Source organism: Scleropages formosus, chromosome 25, assembly GCF_900964775.1.
Source record: "Scleropages formosus chromosome 25, fSclFor1.1, whole genome shotgun sequence".
Taxonomy (NCBI): Eukaryota; Metazoa; Chordata; class Actinopteri; order Osteoglossiformes; family Osteoglossidae; genus Scleropages; species Scleropages formosus.
In genome coordinates, this window is record NC_041830.1 from 10,769,905 (window position 1) to 10,787,227 (window position 17,323).

At 45.3% G+C, this 17,323-nt stretch overlaps 1 protein-coding gene across 3 annotated transcripts in view; it reads left to right on the plus strand.

Moving 5' to 3' along the window:
• Positions 1–15,368, plus strand: part of acaca (acetyl-CoA carboxylase alpha) — a 35,057-nt gene extending 19,689 nt beyond the window's left edge. For 2 of the 3 annotated variants that reach the window (XM_018731246.2, XM_029249070.1), the window contains 22 exons: positions 68–112; positions 265–306; positions 1,265–1,480; positions 2,005–2,160; positions 2,332–2,535; positions 4,331–4,486; positions 5,794–5,940; positions 6,078–6,347; positions 6,513–6,610; positions 6,837–6,957; positions 7,038–7,148; positions 9,096–9,239; positions 9,347–9,467; positions 9,934–10,030; positions 10,219–10,315; positions 10,491–10,626; positions 10,793–10,970; positions 11,277–11,389; positions 11,640–11,794; positions 11,940–12,110; positions 13,946–14,082; positions 14,413–15,368. In XM_018731246.2, coding sequence (XP_018586762.1) covers positions 68–112; positions 265–306; positions 1,265–1,480; positions 2,005–2,160; positions 2,332–2,535; positions 4,331–4,486; positions 5,794–5,940; positions 6,078–6,347; positions 6,513–6,610; positions 6,837–6,957; positions 7,038–7,148; positions 9,096–9,239; positions 9,347–9,467; positions 9,934–10,030; positions 10,219–10,315; positions 10,491–10,626; positions 10,793–10,970; positions 11,277–11,389; positions 11,640–11,794; positions 11,940–12,110; positions 13,946–14,082; positions 14,413–14,539 — 3,042 coding nt within the window. In that variant the 3' untranslated portion in view covers positions 14,540–15,368. The remainder of the gene's footprint in view (positions 1–67; positions 113–264; positions 307–1,264; positions 1,481–2,004; positions 2,161–2,331; positions 2,536–4,330; positions 4,487–5,793; positions 5,941–6,077; positions 6,348–6,512; positions 6,611–6,836; positions 6,958–7,037; positions 7,149–9,095; positions 9,240–9,346; positions 9,468–9,933; positions 10,031–10,218; positions 10,316–10,490; positions 10,627–10,792; positions 10,971–11,276; positions 11,390–11,639; positions 11,795–11,939; positions 12,111–13,945; positions 14,083–14,412) is intronic. The other variant, XM_029249069.1, reaches the window with a different exon arrangement.
• The last annotated feature ends 1,955 nt before the right edge of the window (positions 15,369–17,323 follow it).

Here is a 17,323-nt window from a genome sequence, read left to right on the forward strand (position 1 = left end):
CGCCATGTTGTCCTCTGTCCTCTCTGTCCTCTCTCTTTGTCGCTGTCAATACGCCATGTCCTGACAGGATTTCAGAAAGCAGGTCAACTGTGAGGTGGATCAGAGGTTCCATGTGAGTACTTCTGAGTTGGTGGAGTTGGCGTCCCAGCTTGCTTTTCCTGTCTCGCCCTACATCTCATTTCTCTGACGGTTTCCTCCACGGAGGGTGGAGGTGGCAGATGACAGGTGAGGCAACACCTAACCTTTTGCTTTGTGCCGTTTCAGAGAGAGTTCCCCAAGTTCTTCACCTTCCGTGCCAGAGACAAGGTGAGTGTCGCTGCCTTTGCAAAGAATCGTAAATTAACATTGACATGTTTCTCACATACTTAGGGGATACCTAGAAGATTCTCAGGGGACACCTAGGGATCAGAAGTTTTGGAAGCAAAACTCTTTCTGGGTGGAGAGAATCATACAAATCTGAACCCTTTTTATTTTCTTTTTTTAAAATCAAACTGAAAAAGGAGTCAATACAATAGGAAAGAAATACCGTCCCTGTACAACCCCCACCCTCCCCCCCGCCCAAAGGCTGCACCTATAAAACTCATTACAGAAGTGAAGTAATGAACTTCTTATATGACCATTTTAATTAAATTCCCTGTTAGAGGAATGACTTCTATTAATGCAATGTGGCTCCATTTATTTAATTTGCTGTGTCCAGATCTTTGACTTCCGGTCAACTTGTAGAGACTTGTATTTCTTACAAATCATGAATAGATTTGTGGTGTTTCGGGATCCTCTGTAGCATGCATTTATTTTAATTTATTTTTGTCCTTTTGCCTTGAAGATAGCCATCCTTGATCACATGACATTAATCACACAAAGACTATATAAAAAATTAACGTTAACCCTGGTTTAAGAGGTTGTGTTGAGTTTAGTGCTTAAAAATAAGAAAATTACTTTAACGCTCATTGTTTGTCTATATGAAATTGTCTCGTGATTGGTGACCTAGATCATACTGCTTACAGTTTAAAGTGCAACTACAGGTTTCAGTCCTCCAATTTTGATTCCAAGTCCAAACCAAGGATTCCAGTCAGGCTTGCGTTAGTGTTTGTGAGTAGTGTTTGGTCAGTTGTAGTTTGTAGCATTGAGTTCCTCTGGTGAACCATACAGAATTCTTGGTTGAATCTGGATCACATTCTGCCAGTACAGTAGGGTTATGCTTCGTGGGGCATGTGAATGGTGGTTTTCCTGTAACACGAGTTTCTCATTTTATGTATACACCCAGTTTGAAGAGGACCGCATCTATCGGCACCTGGAACCCGCGCTGGCCTTTCAGCTAGAGTTGAACCGCATGCGCAACTTCGCACTGACCGCCATTCCCTGCGCCAACCACAAGATGCATCTGTACCTGGGTGCTGCTCGGGTGGAAGTCGGTACAGAGGTCACCGACTATCGTTTCTTTGTGCGCGCCATCATCCGCCACTCAGACCTGGTTACCAAGGTGGGTTTGTCTCTATCACCAGTTGGCTTTGCCTAGCCGACTCTTACCCTTCCTATTTCAACCAGTCTGACTTCAACCTTAATTGATCATACCAATTCAACCACACTGGCTCCATCCAATCCAAAGCTAAATCTTCTTGCTCCAGGCAATCCAACCCCAATTATATACTTTATACAGCCATTTTTCCCTCAGCAGTTCCTGCTCCAAACAATCCAACCACCAGCCCCACCTCCTTAAAACAACCCTAACCCCGATGATACTCCAGCCTATTGAACCCCAGCAATCTGTCATCAACATATCATTCTTAATCCAACCAACTCAAGCTCAGCTGTTGTTCAAACCAATCAAAACCCAAAGAGACTTGATCTAGCCAGTCCATCTCTATCTGCTCCAACCTAGCCAATTATAGATGCAGGCACTTCAAACAATCTCAACTCAAATCCATAATTTTTATAGCCACCTAAAACCCCTCTGATTCCAGTTCCTCCCTTCCTAAGCCTCTTCTGTGCTCATGTGTGTTTCAGGAAGCTTCATTTGAGTACCTACACAATGAGGCTGAGCGTTTGCTGTTGGAGGCTATGGATGAGCTGGAAGTAGCCTTCAATAACACCACCGTGCGCACCGACTGCAACCACATCTTCCTCAACTTCGTCCCCACCGTCATCATGGACCCCTCCAAGGTTGGTCAGGACTCTTTTACCTGTGACTCCTGATCTACTGCCCCAGAACCCCTTCCAACTTACTTGCCCCACCACAGAATTGTGATAGAAGAATAGGCAGAGAACCCAATATTGTATTGTGTATGTGTGTGCTGGTGTTTATCTGATCCTTATACCATCTCCACCCTCCAGATTGAGGAGTCTGTGCGCTCCATGGTGATGCGCTACGGCAGTCGGCTGTGGAAGCTGCGTGTTCTGCAAGCTGAGCTGAAGATCAACATCCGGCTGACGCCTACAGGGAAGCAGATCCCCATCCGCCTCTTCCTCACCAACGAGTCAGGCTACTACCTGGACATCAGCCTGTACAAAGAGGTCACCGATTCCCGCACAGGACAGGTGGGACTCATTCATCTCTTATCCAGTCACCTTTACCCAACTCCATACTGGACAGCACCCACCTCAGGGCACAGCTCCCAGCATGCACCATGCTTCTACAAAGATAACATTGTGAAGGCTCTGATGAGGGCTTTTTATATAGATCAGAGGTTGTGGTCTACACAAGTGGTCCTCCGCTTACAACAGGGTTTGGTGACCTCGTTGCAAGTAGACTTTGTCATTAAAAATCCTTTCATACTGTATTATATAAACCATTAGGATATCGAAACAACATTCATGAATGCAGTGTTCTATAACAGGACTTCATTGTATATTTTTTGTTAATTTCACACATTCATTTTGAAACAATACTGAAATAATATGCAGTACAGTGTTATGTTTTCTTGCTGCACAATTATTTCAGTTTCTAAACCTATTTTGTTTTGCTTGTTCTTCTTAGCCCCACCAGAACACTCACTTTTTCACTGGGCAGCATTTTAAATAGAAATTAACTTGAAGGGAATCGCAAAGAAAAGATTTGTACACAAACACACTCACTGCTAAACATCCAAAGATTGATCGAGACCCAGATAGTGACAAGCATGCAGCCAGCCGACGTTATCCTACAGCAGATGAAGTGGTTGCCCTTAGATGTTACAGGCTAACATCTGAACTCGAACATAATGTAACGTTAATGGGAGAGCCGTTGTAAGTCTGGGTTGTCATAAGTTGCATATGTCGTAAGTAAAGGACCATCTGTGAAATCAAACTTATATACACCATACCAAAAAAATCAATTTGTTTGGTGTTGAACCTCTACTTTAAAGTCATCTGCTCTGCATATCCATATAGCATGTTGTGTAGCTGTAGGAGCGGCATCTCAGGTGTTGTTTTCCCTGATCAGACTTCCCTTGGGCCAGTCTCTGTTGGATAGATGTTAACCATGTTTGCTCGCTTTGTTTTGTACCACCAGGGGAGGAAGTAAGTGCGTTAGCATCATCTTTGCCCATTACATCGTAGTTGGCAGCACCGCTAACATTGCTGCTAGCTGCTGATCACCACAGACTCGCACCATTGACATCACATTATTCATTTTCGCTTGGCCAACACCTCCATCCACAGCAGCTCTGCACCAGCTTTAGCCCATTTATGAACAGCTGGATTAGAGATGTGGTTTAAGCACTTTCTTCAAGGGAACAGTTAATTTCAGTTTCAGGAGCCCCGCGCCTCCTCATGCAGAACCGTCACATTAATCCCCCGCCGAAAAGTACATGGGGGTGATATTAACTAAACAAGTTCTTTACCTCTGACTACTTCAGATGTCCTCTTTTATCCAAAGTGTAATGGTACATTAATTTTCTTCTCGTTTAAATCGCTAAACAAGGAGCTTGTTAGCGAAGAGCTTCATTTGGCGGTACTCATTAACACCCGGCACTGTAGCCCCAGGGTAGGTTTTTTTGTTACCTCCTCAATGAGGTGACAATGTATTCTGCTTTATTACTGAGTGGCACACTTTTTTTTTTCTTTTTTTTTTTTTTGTGATATTTGTCCACATTGAACACAAGGTGGCAGGACAGTTTATGGAATCCCTCGTGGCTCCTTTGTGCAGCCTCCTTTTATTATCCCTTTCTCCCATTGCTGTCTGCATGTTGAGTGCCTGACATAATCCCATGCACTCCCATTCTCCTCTTTTTCATATGTTCTTTGAGTTCCTTTGTCATTCAGCTCCTTCTCAGAATTAGTTTGGCCCCCCCCAATTTGTGATTCGGCCCCTCCCATAGTCAGTGTAACCCATCTCTCTGCTTTTTCTTTGCAGATCATGTTCCAGGCCTATGGGGACAAGCAAGGCCCCCTGCACGGCATGCTCATCAACACCCCGTACGTTACCAAGGACCTGCTGCAGTCCAAGCGTTTCCAGGCACAGACTCTGGGTACCACTTACGTGTACGACTTCCCAGAGATGTTCCGACAGGTACAGGGGTGACGTAGATTCCCTTCCCTCCAATATACTGCACCAAATACTCCTCTGCCTATAAACACTATTAGGAGCAATACTTCTTGTTTCGTATGCACCTCCAAAGTCACTTTCGCCACTAAGCTGCAAACAGAAGCTCCATAATATACATTTATTTATAGGTTATGTCCTGTAAATATCCCAGATATTCCTGTAATAAGGTTAAAAAAGGTTATAACAGTTCTTAATTTCAAATTACATTAAAATTAAGGCTAAAATGGTTGAAGGTAAAAAATACTCTTTCTACAAACTCTTTTCCAGTGCTCATTGTTAGTAAATTTATTCAGTAAACGTGCAGCATTTGTTGATCACCGACACTGGATGTGAGACTAAGCGTTCTGACACTCTTATTTTGCTGGGGTGCTGTTTACCACTTAGGAAGGTAAACACGGCTCACGTTCGTTTCTCTGCAGTCGCAAATTTTCCAAAACAGGAATGAACAAATTAAAAATGAACGAACTAGAAAACGTTTTTTGCCTGGCTGCAGCATGGTGGCGCTGGCGAAGAAAGTGTCACATGATTGGATTTAAGCTTCTTAGGTGATTTAAAACTCCCGAGACATGCTTTCATGATTTTATGACCTGTTCACTCTTCCTGGCTGTGTAAGCATCCTCAGGATATCACCCTCGCTATCTCTCTCCAGGTTGTCTGCAAGTGAGCCAGAGTTGAGAATGTTGTATAAATTTGTGAAACAAAGCAGATTACATTTATTCATTTAATTTAGCTGACGCTTTTCTCCAAAGCAATTTACTGTGTTGATCTACTTACAATTATTTACCCATTTTAGGGAACTGGGTAAGTTCTACTGGAGCAGTTTAGGGCAAGTTCTTTGCTTAGGGTGACTGCAGCTGGAGGTGGGGATCGAACCTGCGACCTTTGGATCCAAAGGCAGTGGCTATAACCACTACACTACCAGTTAAGCATGCGTAGTTCTTTGGATATACTTTCCAGAGATTTATTTCGAAAACTGCTACTCCTGCTCCATTACCCGTGCTCAGGGTGTACTTACTCTGAACTGATGCTGTGAAAATGACTCAGCTGTATAAATGGGTAAATCACAAAGTAACTTACTGCTGTAAGGGACTTTGGAGAAAAGGGCCAGCTAAATGAATAAAATGCAAATTCATGCCTCAAGCATTTGGAACAAGAGGAGCCAGCACATGGTGAAACTTTCCCTGTAATGCATATAATTGTGGGAAATACATGTAAAATAGACATTTTCTATGGTTACAGCTTCCTCTTCTCCCTGCTTCTGTCTCCCTCAGGCGCTCAAGAAGCTGTGGCACTCCATGGAGGCCTACGCCAACCTCCCTCCCTGCCCCCAACCCTCTGAGCTTCTTACCTTCCGGGAGCTGGTGCTGGATCCCCAGGGCCAGCTGGTGCAGATGAACCGCCTGCCAGGGGGAAATGAGGTCAGTAGGGGGCTTCAGAGACTGTGGATCTGCCAAAAAAAAAAACCCAAAAAGATACCAATGTGGGTGGAGTCTAGCAAGAAAACTTTTCCATACAAGTAAAGCTCTCTGTGGGTATATGTCTGCTCACCACACAGATTGGCATGGTGGCCTGGTGGATGACTCTGCGCACCCCCGAGTACCCAGCAGGACGCGAGATCATCGCGATCAGCAACGACATCACGCACAAGATCGGCTCGTTCGGCCCACAGGAGGACGTGCTCTTCCAGCAGGCCTCTGAGATGTCTCGTGAGAACGGCATCCCTCGCATTTATATAGCCGCTAACAGCGGCGCGCGCATCGGCCTGGCCGAAGAAATCCGCCACATGTTCCACGTAGCATGGCAGGATCCCTCCGACCCTTACAAAGTGAGCATCTGGAGGACGGGGGTCAGGTGTGCCAGGCTTGGGAGCAGTCCTCAGAGATACGGTGCAGCTCCACAGGGGAATTAGTTGCCCTCAGTCAAGTGGGAACCAGGTTATATTGGGTTCAGTTTTTCCTTTCACTAAACCCACTCTTCATCTACTTTTTAGGGTTTCAAGTACCTGTACCTCACCCCTCAGGACTACAAGAAGGTTTCAGCCCTGAACTCGGTGCACTGCGAACACGTGGAGGATGAGGGCGAGTCAAGGTGATGCCTTGTGACCCTTGACCTGCACTCTCATGCCTCATCCATAACATTTGTTCTGATCTGTGTTAGTTTACATGGGTGCATAGTTGGTTGAGGTTGGTATGGTAAGCCCTGGCTGCGGTCAACATGCTGTAGGTGGTTATAGAGTCCAGATCCAGGAGATAAGCTCTTGTTTTCTCCTTTGTACGTGAACAATGTGACTGAAGTGTTCACAACATCTTCATAGGTATAAGATCACTGATATCATTGGGAAGGAAGAGGGGCTTGGCGTGGAGAATCTGCGGGGTTCTGGGATGATTGCAGGGGAGTCCTCGCTGGCCTACGAGGAGGTCATCACCATGAACCTGGTGAGCTCACACACTTGTGCGTGCACACATGCTCGAGGTTCATCTACATTCCTGATGCCATCACGCCTGTCTCTGTGCAGGTGACCTGCCGCGCTATCGGCATCGGGGCGTACCTGGTGCGGCTGGGCCAGCGGACCATCCAGGTGGAGAACTCCCACATCATCCTGACTGGAGCTGGAGCACTCAACAAGGTCAGTGTCCTGGGTGAGAGACATTTGCAGTCATCAACAGATGAAGAGCTTTAGATACAAACACTGGATTATCGACACACAGCTTGTTTTTCAGAAACCATCATGTTACTGGTTCACATCCCTCAAGTAGCTGCCTATAGAAATGACATTCAAATAGCAAATTCACAGATAATTATAGCAGATGGTGTTGGACTCATTTGTGTAGCTGTCAGGAGAACAGCAATTCTGAGAGGTAGAGGGAGTTTGTTCGACCACATAGAGACCAAACCCAAGAACCAAAAAACTTTCGATTTTAGACCTCTTGTGATTGGATCCATCAAACAGCCAAAGATGGAGGAGCATAGTGCTCTTGCTGGGGTGCAGGAAGTGATCAGGTTCTGTAGGTGTTCTGGGAACAGGTCCTTTGATTGTCTTGTAAAGCAGCTTGAGTGAGCAGCTAGCAGTTTGGTTCGCCTCCACACCACATGATCAAGGTGCAGACATTGCCCACCTGCCAAGCAAAGCATGGTTACAGTCAGTAGATCGGAGCTTCAGCCTGCCTGGCCAGTCAGAGGGTTTCTGTCCACTCAACTCAGTGCTGAGAGGCTGACCCTTGGTGTTGCTCTGCGCTCCGTCGCCCGTGACGCAGAGAGATTGTTTCTTTAATCATACACTTAATGGTTTGGTATTTTCATGCGGAACCTCATTACTGACACTCATTAGCTGGGGGTGTCTGTCACTGTGGTAACGCCTGCATCTCTGCAGTAGTACCGGACACATTTCGGTGAAGTTGCCGTGTGTCTTTGTCGGTGTGTGGTTGTTGTTATATGTGCACCCCTCTCTCTCCCTCGTCCCTCCCTTGAGGAGCTGGGGTGTCGAGAGAGGTTTGTTATTTGCATAGTAATAGCGCAGTGCCCCAGGCAGCTGGGGAAAAGGACACTAAGATCATTTGTATGAAATTTTAATGGACTGTTTTTTTTTTTTTTTTTTTTTTTTTTTTCCTTCCCCTTTTATCACACCACCGTTATAAATCCACCACTGCTTCTTGCCATCTTACTCAGTGAGCAAAAACAAGCAGCCATTGCTATAAAATTTGAGTACACAATGCGTATTGCCGTGTGCCGGACTGCAGTAATGTTTGAGGTGGATTTTAAAGATTTTGAGGGTTGGGGGGGTGTCAGTGGAATGTAGTTTTCTTTCCATGACCCAGAGTGGTTAGGACCTTTTTAATCATCACTTTATGGGCTCATCTTTTATTATTAGGGTTATGTGGGGTTTTTTTTTTTTTCCTCTCCTCCATTGCTGCATGGGTCCTTCATCACTGGGAAAGGTCCATCTTCGATCATTGGATTGGTTTCCCTTCATCATTAGTATGAGCCCTTCCATCATAGGGTTGACTCCTTCCTCTACCATTGGCTTGGGTCCATCCGTCATCATGGGATTGAGTCCTTTTTTCATTGAGGTGGCGCCCTCCTCCATCTTTGGGTTGGTCCATCCTTCATCACTGAGTTGAATCCTTTTCTTTTTAATTGGGATGTGTCCTTCCTCTGCCATTGGGATGGATCCATCCTTTGTCACTGGGTTAAGACCATCGTTTGTCACTAGATTGAATCCTTTTCTCCATTGTGGTGGGCCCTTCCTCCATCACTGGGTTGATTTCCTTCTTCTGCCACTGGGTTGGGTCCATCCTTCATCACTGGGCTAAGTCCTCCTTTTTCATTGGGGTTGGTCCTTCCTCCCTTGTCTTTAATTTCTCATTGGTTGTGGTTGCTTTCTCCATCACTAGGTTGGCTTCCCTGTTCATACCTTTCAAGATTCTCTTTGGCCATTGTGTCCTAGATGAACCAAATATTTTCATGCTGAAGCCTCAGAGCTGAAATGTGGTATATCTATACAGAAAAATAGATGTGGAATACAGGAAATGGGATCCAGAGGAAGTAAAGTTGCCCTCATGTGTGTTCTCCACAGGTTCTGGGACGAGAGGTGTACACCTCCAACAACCAGCTGGGTGGGGTACAGATCATGCACAACAACGGTGTGACACACAGCACTGTCTGTGATGACTTTGAAGGTGTCTACACCCTGCTGCAGTGGCTCTCCTACATGCCCAAGGTAACCATTACCCTCCTCCCTGGAGACACCCCACTTAAAGGAAATACCTGACATCAACCGTTCATCCCTCTGTGTTCTCGCATTGTCTCACTCTGTGTCTTCCACAGTGCAAAACCAGTCCGGTTCCCATCCTGAACACTAAGGACCCCATTGATCGCCCAGTGGAGTTTGTACCCACCAAGGCACCCTATGACCCCCGCTGGATGCTGGCTGGCCGTCCCAACCCAAGTAAGTACATGTCCTTCACCCCTTAGCACAGATCTAAAATTTCTGTCTGTGCAACACATTTATCCTTCAACCTGACAGATGGCGGTAAAGAGCACCCAAACAAAATAAGTGTGTGGGACCACCTTAGTTCAACTCACTTGAATATTGTTTACAGTACATGTTTATTGTTCGTGAGTGTATGTGAACAATAACAAGATGATTAACATTGCACATTCTTAAGTGGTTGAATCAGCCAGCTATCGGCATAGGGTAGGACTTTGGGCAAATTTTTTTGCTATTTTAATTTTTTAAATTTTATTTTTAAAAAAACATGTTTACTATTACCTTTTTATTGATTGTGACTTAGTGGTGCAAGTAACTTTGGAGTTATGAACAAAGGAAGTTCTGTATTCCAGTCCCCACTATTCGCTGTGGGTTTCTGACTGTATTTGAGGAATTAAGATGTTCCATTTCTTTGTTTCTACAGACCCCAAGGGCCCATGGATCAGTGGGTTCTTTGACCATGGCTCCTTCATGGAGATTATGCAGCCTTGGGCACAGAGCGTAGTGGTGGGCAGAGCCAGGTAGGCATGAATAAACCTCTGTAATTTCCCACTGTCTCCAGCCCACCCCCCCACCTCCGTGCTTTTACTTCTTAGTACTCACACATTTCTCAGCTAAACACTTTCCTTGCTCAGTGCCAATACCATATGCACACTTTGGGATTTGAATCCACAACTTTTGGGTACCTGACCTTTTTCCTCAACAACAGGCTTGGAGGAATACCTACCGGGGTGGTTGCCGTGGAAACCAGGTCCGTGGAACTGTCGATCCCAGCCGACCCCGCCAACCTTGACTCTGAAGCAAAGGTAAGTGCTCACAATCTATTACTTCGACGCAGTCATTTCCATACATACTGTTGGACACATTCACATGTATACACAGATTACATGCAAACAGAATCGGGCAGCTGGCTTGTGAGACAGGCAGTTACGGGTCCCTCTCTCTCTCTCTCTCGCTCTTTCTCTCATATCCAACTCTCAGATCATCCAACAGGCTGGTCAGGTGTGGTTTCCTGACTCAGCTTTTAAGACAGCGCAGGCTATCAAGGATCTGAACCGGGAAGGTCTTCCACTCATGGTGTTCGCCAACTGGAGGGGCTTTTCTGGGGGAATGAAAGGTATGTGTGTATAAGATCCGTTAGCAGCTGCAAACTGTAACCCGCAGGAGTTAAGTTTGTGTGTTAAGAGCACTGCAAAGTGCAACTGTGATTATGAAAAGAGGTTAATTGTGTGTGTGTGTGTGTGTATGAGTGTCCAGTAATGTCGCGTGCTCCTCCATCCCAGACATGTATGACCAGGTGCTGAAGTTCGGGGCCTACATTGTGGACGGACTGAGGGAGTACCACCAGCCAGTTCTGGTCTACATCCCTCCACAGGCTGAGCTCCGAGGAGGCTCATGGGTGGTCATCGACCCCACCATCAACCCCCGCCACATGGAGATGTATGCAGACAAGGAGAGCCGGTAAGATCCACCATAGATGAATCCTGCAACGTTGGGCTAATTATTACATCTGAATAATGATAATCAGTTGGAACTCAGGACAGTTTGGATGCCATTAGTGTGGTCACTGTGATGAAGGGAAAACAAACTGTACTCCATGAGAACAAAACTAGTCCATGCAGAATACTTTCTGGAGGAAGTGTATAAATATGGCAGTGGTCCAAATACTGAACCTTGAGGTACACCTGATGTTAATCTTGAGCAGAATCATTTGGTTTTATGCTTTTCAAAAGGAATCGGTAATTAAATAAGTCATTCTCTCTTCAGTGGCGGTGTTCTGGAGCCAGAGGGTACAGTAGAGATCAAGTTCCGCAGGAAAGACCTTGTGAAGACCATGAGGCGCGTGGATCCCATCTACATGAGTCTGGCTGAGAGACTGGGTGAGTATGCTGACACCACACTGGCTATTACACTCCCCTTATCACCTCTATCAATGTCCTCCTTCGGCATTTTCCCCACAATGCTCCTGGTCATGTCTACTTAGTGTCCTGCAGTACATTCACAGAAGTACTTCAGAAATCAGTGTTAAATCTGGTGTTGCTTGTTTGACTGGTATCCGAGAAGGTTGCAGGTTGTTCGTGTTGACCAGAGAGATCTTTAATGTTAGACTCCTGACATTGTCCTGGACAGGAACACCAGAGCTGAGTGTGCCAGAGCGTAAGGAACTGGAGACCAAACTTAAGGAGCGGGAGGAGTTCCTACTTCCCATCTACCACCAGGTGGCTCTGCAGTTTGCTGACCTGCACGACACTCCTGGGCGCATGCAGGAGAAAGGCGTGATCACGGTTCGTGCCATGTCAAGTTTGGAATGCTGCATGCAGGATTCTCTACACACTTTAGTTTCCCTGTTCAGATGTGGAGTAGGGTCTGTACTGGTTTGTCCACTTGGTGTTTGACTGCTCCAGTTTGCTTGTATTTTTATGTTTCCAGGATGTTCTGGAGTGGCGGATCTCCCGCCAGTTCTTCTACTGGCGACTGCGGCGCCTGCTGCTCGAGGACACTGTGAAGCGTAAGATCCAGGCAGCCAACAGTGAGCTGACAGACGGCCAAACGCAGGCCATGCTGAGGCGCTGGTTTGTGGAAGCCGAGGGCACGGTAAAGGTGAGCACTTATTGCCCTGTCACCTCACACAGGCCCTTCCTCACCAGCACACTCCTAACCCCCATGGCTCTGCTGTTGAAGCATCAAGAAACTGATGGAAGCATGTCTAGTGCTGCCCTGGTGACCACTTCCTTACTGCCCTAAACTGGAAAGGAACTGATCTAACAGGAGCTGTGGGTGTTAGGGTGAGGCCTGTGCATGACGAAAGTGACAGTCAGGCTGAGACAGAAAAACACACAGCATCCATACCCCAAAAATTTCCTGGATGCAAAGGCAACGTCCTGGGCAGCATGATGGTACAGCAGATATCACTGGTGCCTCACAACACCTGGGCTCTGCGTTTTGAAGTGGGTTTGAACCCGGCCCAGTCCGCATGTAGTCTCGTACAATTGCCTTTATTGGCCTGCAGACGCCTTATTAATGTTTTACACCAATCGGGTGCAGTCATCTTAAGCCGCCATTAATCTGCACCCTGTCACACGCTGATAGGACAGCACCACGCTGTTTCTTAATTAAAAGCCAACACTTTGGAAATGATTAATGGCCGCATTAAATGTTCCCGTAGACCGCGGGTGCCGGGGGATCGGGGTTTTTAAAAAGAGCGTCATTAACGCTCTCGCAGCCTTTAAGGGCCAGCGGTTCGCTTTGTTTGGGAACAGACGCCACTGACTTCATGAATATGCATTTATCTGATGGCTTTGTCAAGATAAGTGATTGCTGGACACGAGCTTCCCGTGACAAAGCTGTCTTGTTTTAATTTAAACACTTTCCTGTTGTGGGGTCTTGGGTTTGAACCTGAGCTTCAATCCTGATCTGTCACAAGGGAAGCTGCAGGAAAGTTGTGTGTGTGTGTGTGTGTGTGTGTGTGTGTGTGTGTGTGTGTGTGTGTGTGTGTGTGTGTGTGTGTGTGTGTGTGTGTGAGAGAGAGAGAGAAATTACTAGGAGGTTTTAGCCAACTAAGAATAATACAAGAATGTTGCATATAGCATTTAAAAGATGGAGAATAATATGACTAAAGTATTGACTTCAATGTCATTCTTCACACCTAACCTTATAGGTGTGAACTCTCATCTTCACACACTTTTGACATTTCACTGCATAGTACATGAGCAGATAGAGGGAATTTGACCTGGTGGATATTCACTCACACATGCCCATTAAAAAAGGATGACGGTTTGAAGGTAGAATACTGTAAAAACAGTATAATAATTTAAAGCAATGTTTCTCAACAAATCTAAGGTGTACACCCATAGAGCTGCTGCCTTTGGACCCAGAGGTCACAGGTTCGAGTCTCACCTCCAGCTGTAGTACCCTTGAGTGAGGTACTTACCCTAAAATTGTTCTAGTAAAAATTACCCAGCTGTATAAATGGGTAAGTAACTGTAGGTAGATTAACACTGTAAATTGCTTTGGAGAAAAGCATCAGGTTAACGAATGGACGTGTGTAGTTGTCGAACAACGTTAGTGGTCAGTGACACCTTAATGAATATTTCAGTAAGATCAGCATTCTGTATGTATATTCATTGGAATATTAATGTCCATTTAGGAGTGTGTGGATTATAAAATGAACTTCAGAGGTTGAGAAGCAACACCGTTTAAAAGCGAAATTGGGTTCTTGTGCCTTGCTTAGGCTCTGATTGCTCTCAGTGTGAGAGTGTTGTAAACAGGGGTCACATACCTGACCCAGTGAACCAAATCTGAATATTTGTTTAATTGGTCAAACCATTTAAAAAAAAAAAAAAAAAAAAAACAATGTTGTATTGGTGGAAATCTGTGCTGGTTTTGCGCTCAGTGGCCTGTGGGTGACCGACACACTGTCTCCACCCCCCTGGCAGGCCTACCTGTGGGACAACAATGAGATGGTGGTGGAGTGGCTGGTCAGGCAGCTGGCTGAAGAGGAGGGCGCCCGCTCAGTCGTCGATGAGAACATCAAGTACATTCGCCGGGACCACCTCCTCAAGCAGATCCGCAGGTGAGGGACCACATTTTGGAGTCCATTCCTCCACCAAACCCTACCTTTCCAACATGGTTTCCTGCAGCTCTGATTGGGTCTGGCTCTCTGCCAGCACTGCACCCTCATTTAAGACTTAATTAATAATCAATAACCAGAGATTCGGAGGGATTCATTCCAGTGTGTGGCTTTATATACCCTTGTCATTGGGACCACGCTCTGCGTGGGATACGTGTGCCCATCCCAAGTTGCAGACCATTTCATTGTTGTTAGTTAGGACTCTAGATGAAACTGGTTTTAACTGAGTCATGGGGTCCAGACTCAAGAGTTGTCTGTGTGTCTGTGCTGCAGCCTGGTGCAGGCCAATCCCGAGGTGGCCATGGATTCCATTGTGCACATGACCCAGCACATCTCGCCTACCCAGCGTGCCGAAGTGGTGCGCATTCTGTCCACCATGGACACCCCCGCCTCCTCCTAGACAGTCATCACAACCCCCCGTTCCCTGAACACATACTGCACCGGAACAGGAGTGCTATGGCAGATACACACGTGGAACAACCAGTACAGTGGTGGGAAACTGAGGGCCAGAAGAGCCAAAATGGTGTCCTCAGGGGACCGGAAGAGCCAACATGGTGCACTTGTAGGGGGCATCGGGTCTGTCCTCGATCTCATCACCAGTGGGTAATGATTCCATGGGGTTGGTGGGGCTGAACTCTCTTAATGGGTTTGACCCCCTAGTGGATCTAGGGTAATGTGTACATTTAAGAAAGGTATATATAGTGTCATGTGTTAGTTGTTATATTTATATACTTAGGTCGGTGTCATGTGGAGCTTGTTGTTGCTCTTTTAAAGTGAAATTTTAACATTAATATGATAACTGGAGATAACACAAAAAAAAACTAATAAATCTATTAATAGCTAGCGTTCAACTAGAGAGCAGACGAACAGACGCACAAAATCCCCTGAATTAGTCGTCAGAGAAAAGGGTACGCCACCAAATCGAACACTGCCGCCATGTAGGTGGCTCGAGGTTCCCTGGTTTACAGTGCATCATGATGATAACATTGTGGTTGAGGTCCATGGTAAATTTACATGTAGAAGAGGAGGGATGCATGGAGAAGTTATGAACTTTAAGCTAACACAGAAATATCCAGTGTCGTATACATGTGGTGTTTACAGTGCTATAAGTTTGTTCACAGCAGGTGTCTGGCGATTGCGTTTTTACGGTTTGGAGAAGGTTGGTGGTCATTTTGTTACTGATGAACTTAACACAGAGGAGTCAATTGAATTAAAGGTCAACAATGCTTCGTTTCCTCTCCTTTTCTTCTTGTCGCTGAGTGTGTGAAATTGTGTGTTTTTGGTCATATAAAGTGGTGTCTTGCAGTTTTGTCACTCTAGTGTGTTCATACAGGTTGCCTGGTGTGTGTGCGTGTGTGCGTACACACACGTGCGTGCAGCCACTGTAGATGGCCAAGGAAGCTGCAACCTGATTGATCGGTAGGCCCCCCACAGTGAGCCCTTAATTGTTAGCCCATGGTGACGACAGATGGAGCCGAAACAAATCAAACGGCACCATTTGGCTTTCGAACAGAGCCAACCAGCAATGGCGCTGGAAGTGTTTTCCTTTAGAAATAACATCTCTGTGTGTTTAAGGCAAGTGAACTAGGCTGCTTCAGAAACTTACACATTTGCAACCAGATGTCTGCCTGTAATTGGACCTGTTCTTAATTGCAGACACTAGTACCGCAAAGCTTCAGTCGTTAAACGCTTAATAATAAAAACATCCCTCCGCGTATTCATGGGGCGGAGCCTCTAAAGACATCGGCTATAGTAAATACAAAAAAAACTACACTTGCACGTGTTCATTATCAATAACTGTTTGCCTGTCACAGTGTTCAGGAACCTATACTGGAAGCATAAGGTGCGAGATAGGGTACAGGGTGGAGAGAAAATCAGTGCATTGCAGTGTAACACATCATTAGTTTGTATTAACTTCAAGCTACATTTAAAAACAGTTTAAAATGAGCAGAAATAATTACTTCATCTCTACCACCTATAGACCATCTGCATCTGACCATCTATATTCAAGGTTGGTTACTGATTTATTCCTCTCATATACATGCAAAATTGCTCATCTTGTTACTGATCACCAAGACTCTGCAACACCAGACGTGAGCTGTAAACACTGTGGAAGAGAAGTGAATTAAGGTGGTTCCGCACCCCTGTTACGGTACTACGGACTATGTTTACCCTCTGAGCCAACAGGTAGTACCACCAACTGGTTTAGGGGTGAAACACTATTTGTATTTCCTCCACAACTCCCAGAACTTCTAGACAGATAAGTGGCAATTAAAAATAAGCTGAAGAGAAACTCAGAAAATGCAATTAAAAATAAACTGGAAAATGTTTGCATTTTTAAAATTCATGAGTCATTCATTAATACACTGGGTTCTTGTGTTGTTAATGTATAAGTGATTATTGTGGGGTTTTTTTTGCCCCTGAAGCAAAATGCAAACCAGTTGTTTTCCCAGAATGCTCTGCTAACACTTGACAATTATTCATAGGAAAAATTGTTCTGCATCCAACTGCATGAAGGAAGAGTGTCACCCATGTCTCATCAGCAATTTAAACAAACAAACATGGTACAAGAACAGCGCAAATAATAGATTTTCTATCAAGAGAGGAATTTATTTCATTGCTCTACATGGCTTTTTAAATTAATATTCCAAGTAGGAAATTATATGAGCCTCAGTTTATCGGGTACAATGGGGAAAAAAATTCCCATCATTTTCTCGGAAAATTGTTTCCGTGTACGAAAATGAACTGCAGTGACCCATGGGGACTGGCATGTTCAGCAAATGAAAAGCAGTTTTTTTTTTGTCCTACTGCATTGCTGGTGTGGCTGTCTGTGTCTGGTAAGAACAAGGTTTTTAGTCGGAAAGAACTTTCCTCAATTTACGAGATCAGATGGGATCCTAAAAGATGTTCCAATGAGATTTAGTTTTATGTTCTTATGTCCTGCACCTAGAGAACACATAGTGAATGTTAAAAACAGCTTAAAAAAAAAGGATATTTCCATCCATCAGTCCTACTTGTGCTACCATCCTGCCCCTTGGATTATTTTACTTTCCCAACCAGGTGAAGACAGAACTGAGAGGAGATTCCAGCAGGGAAAAGCTGGGGGGCCTGGTGGCATCAGTGTACTGGGGGTGTTGAAGGTCTAAAGGACCATCATCAGAGTTAAAGGATTGTCAGCAAGTTC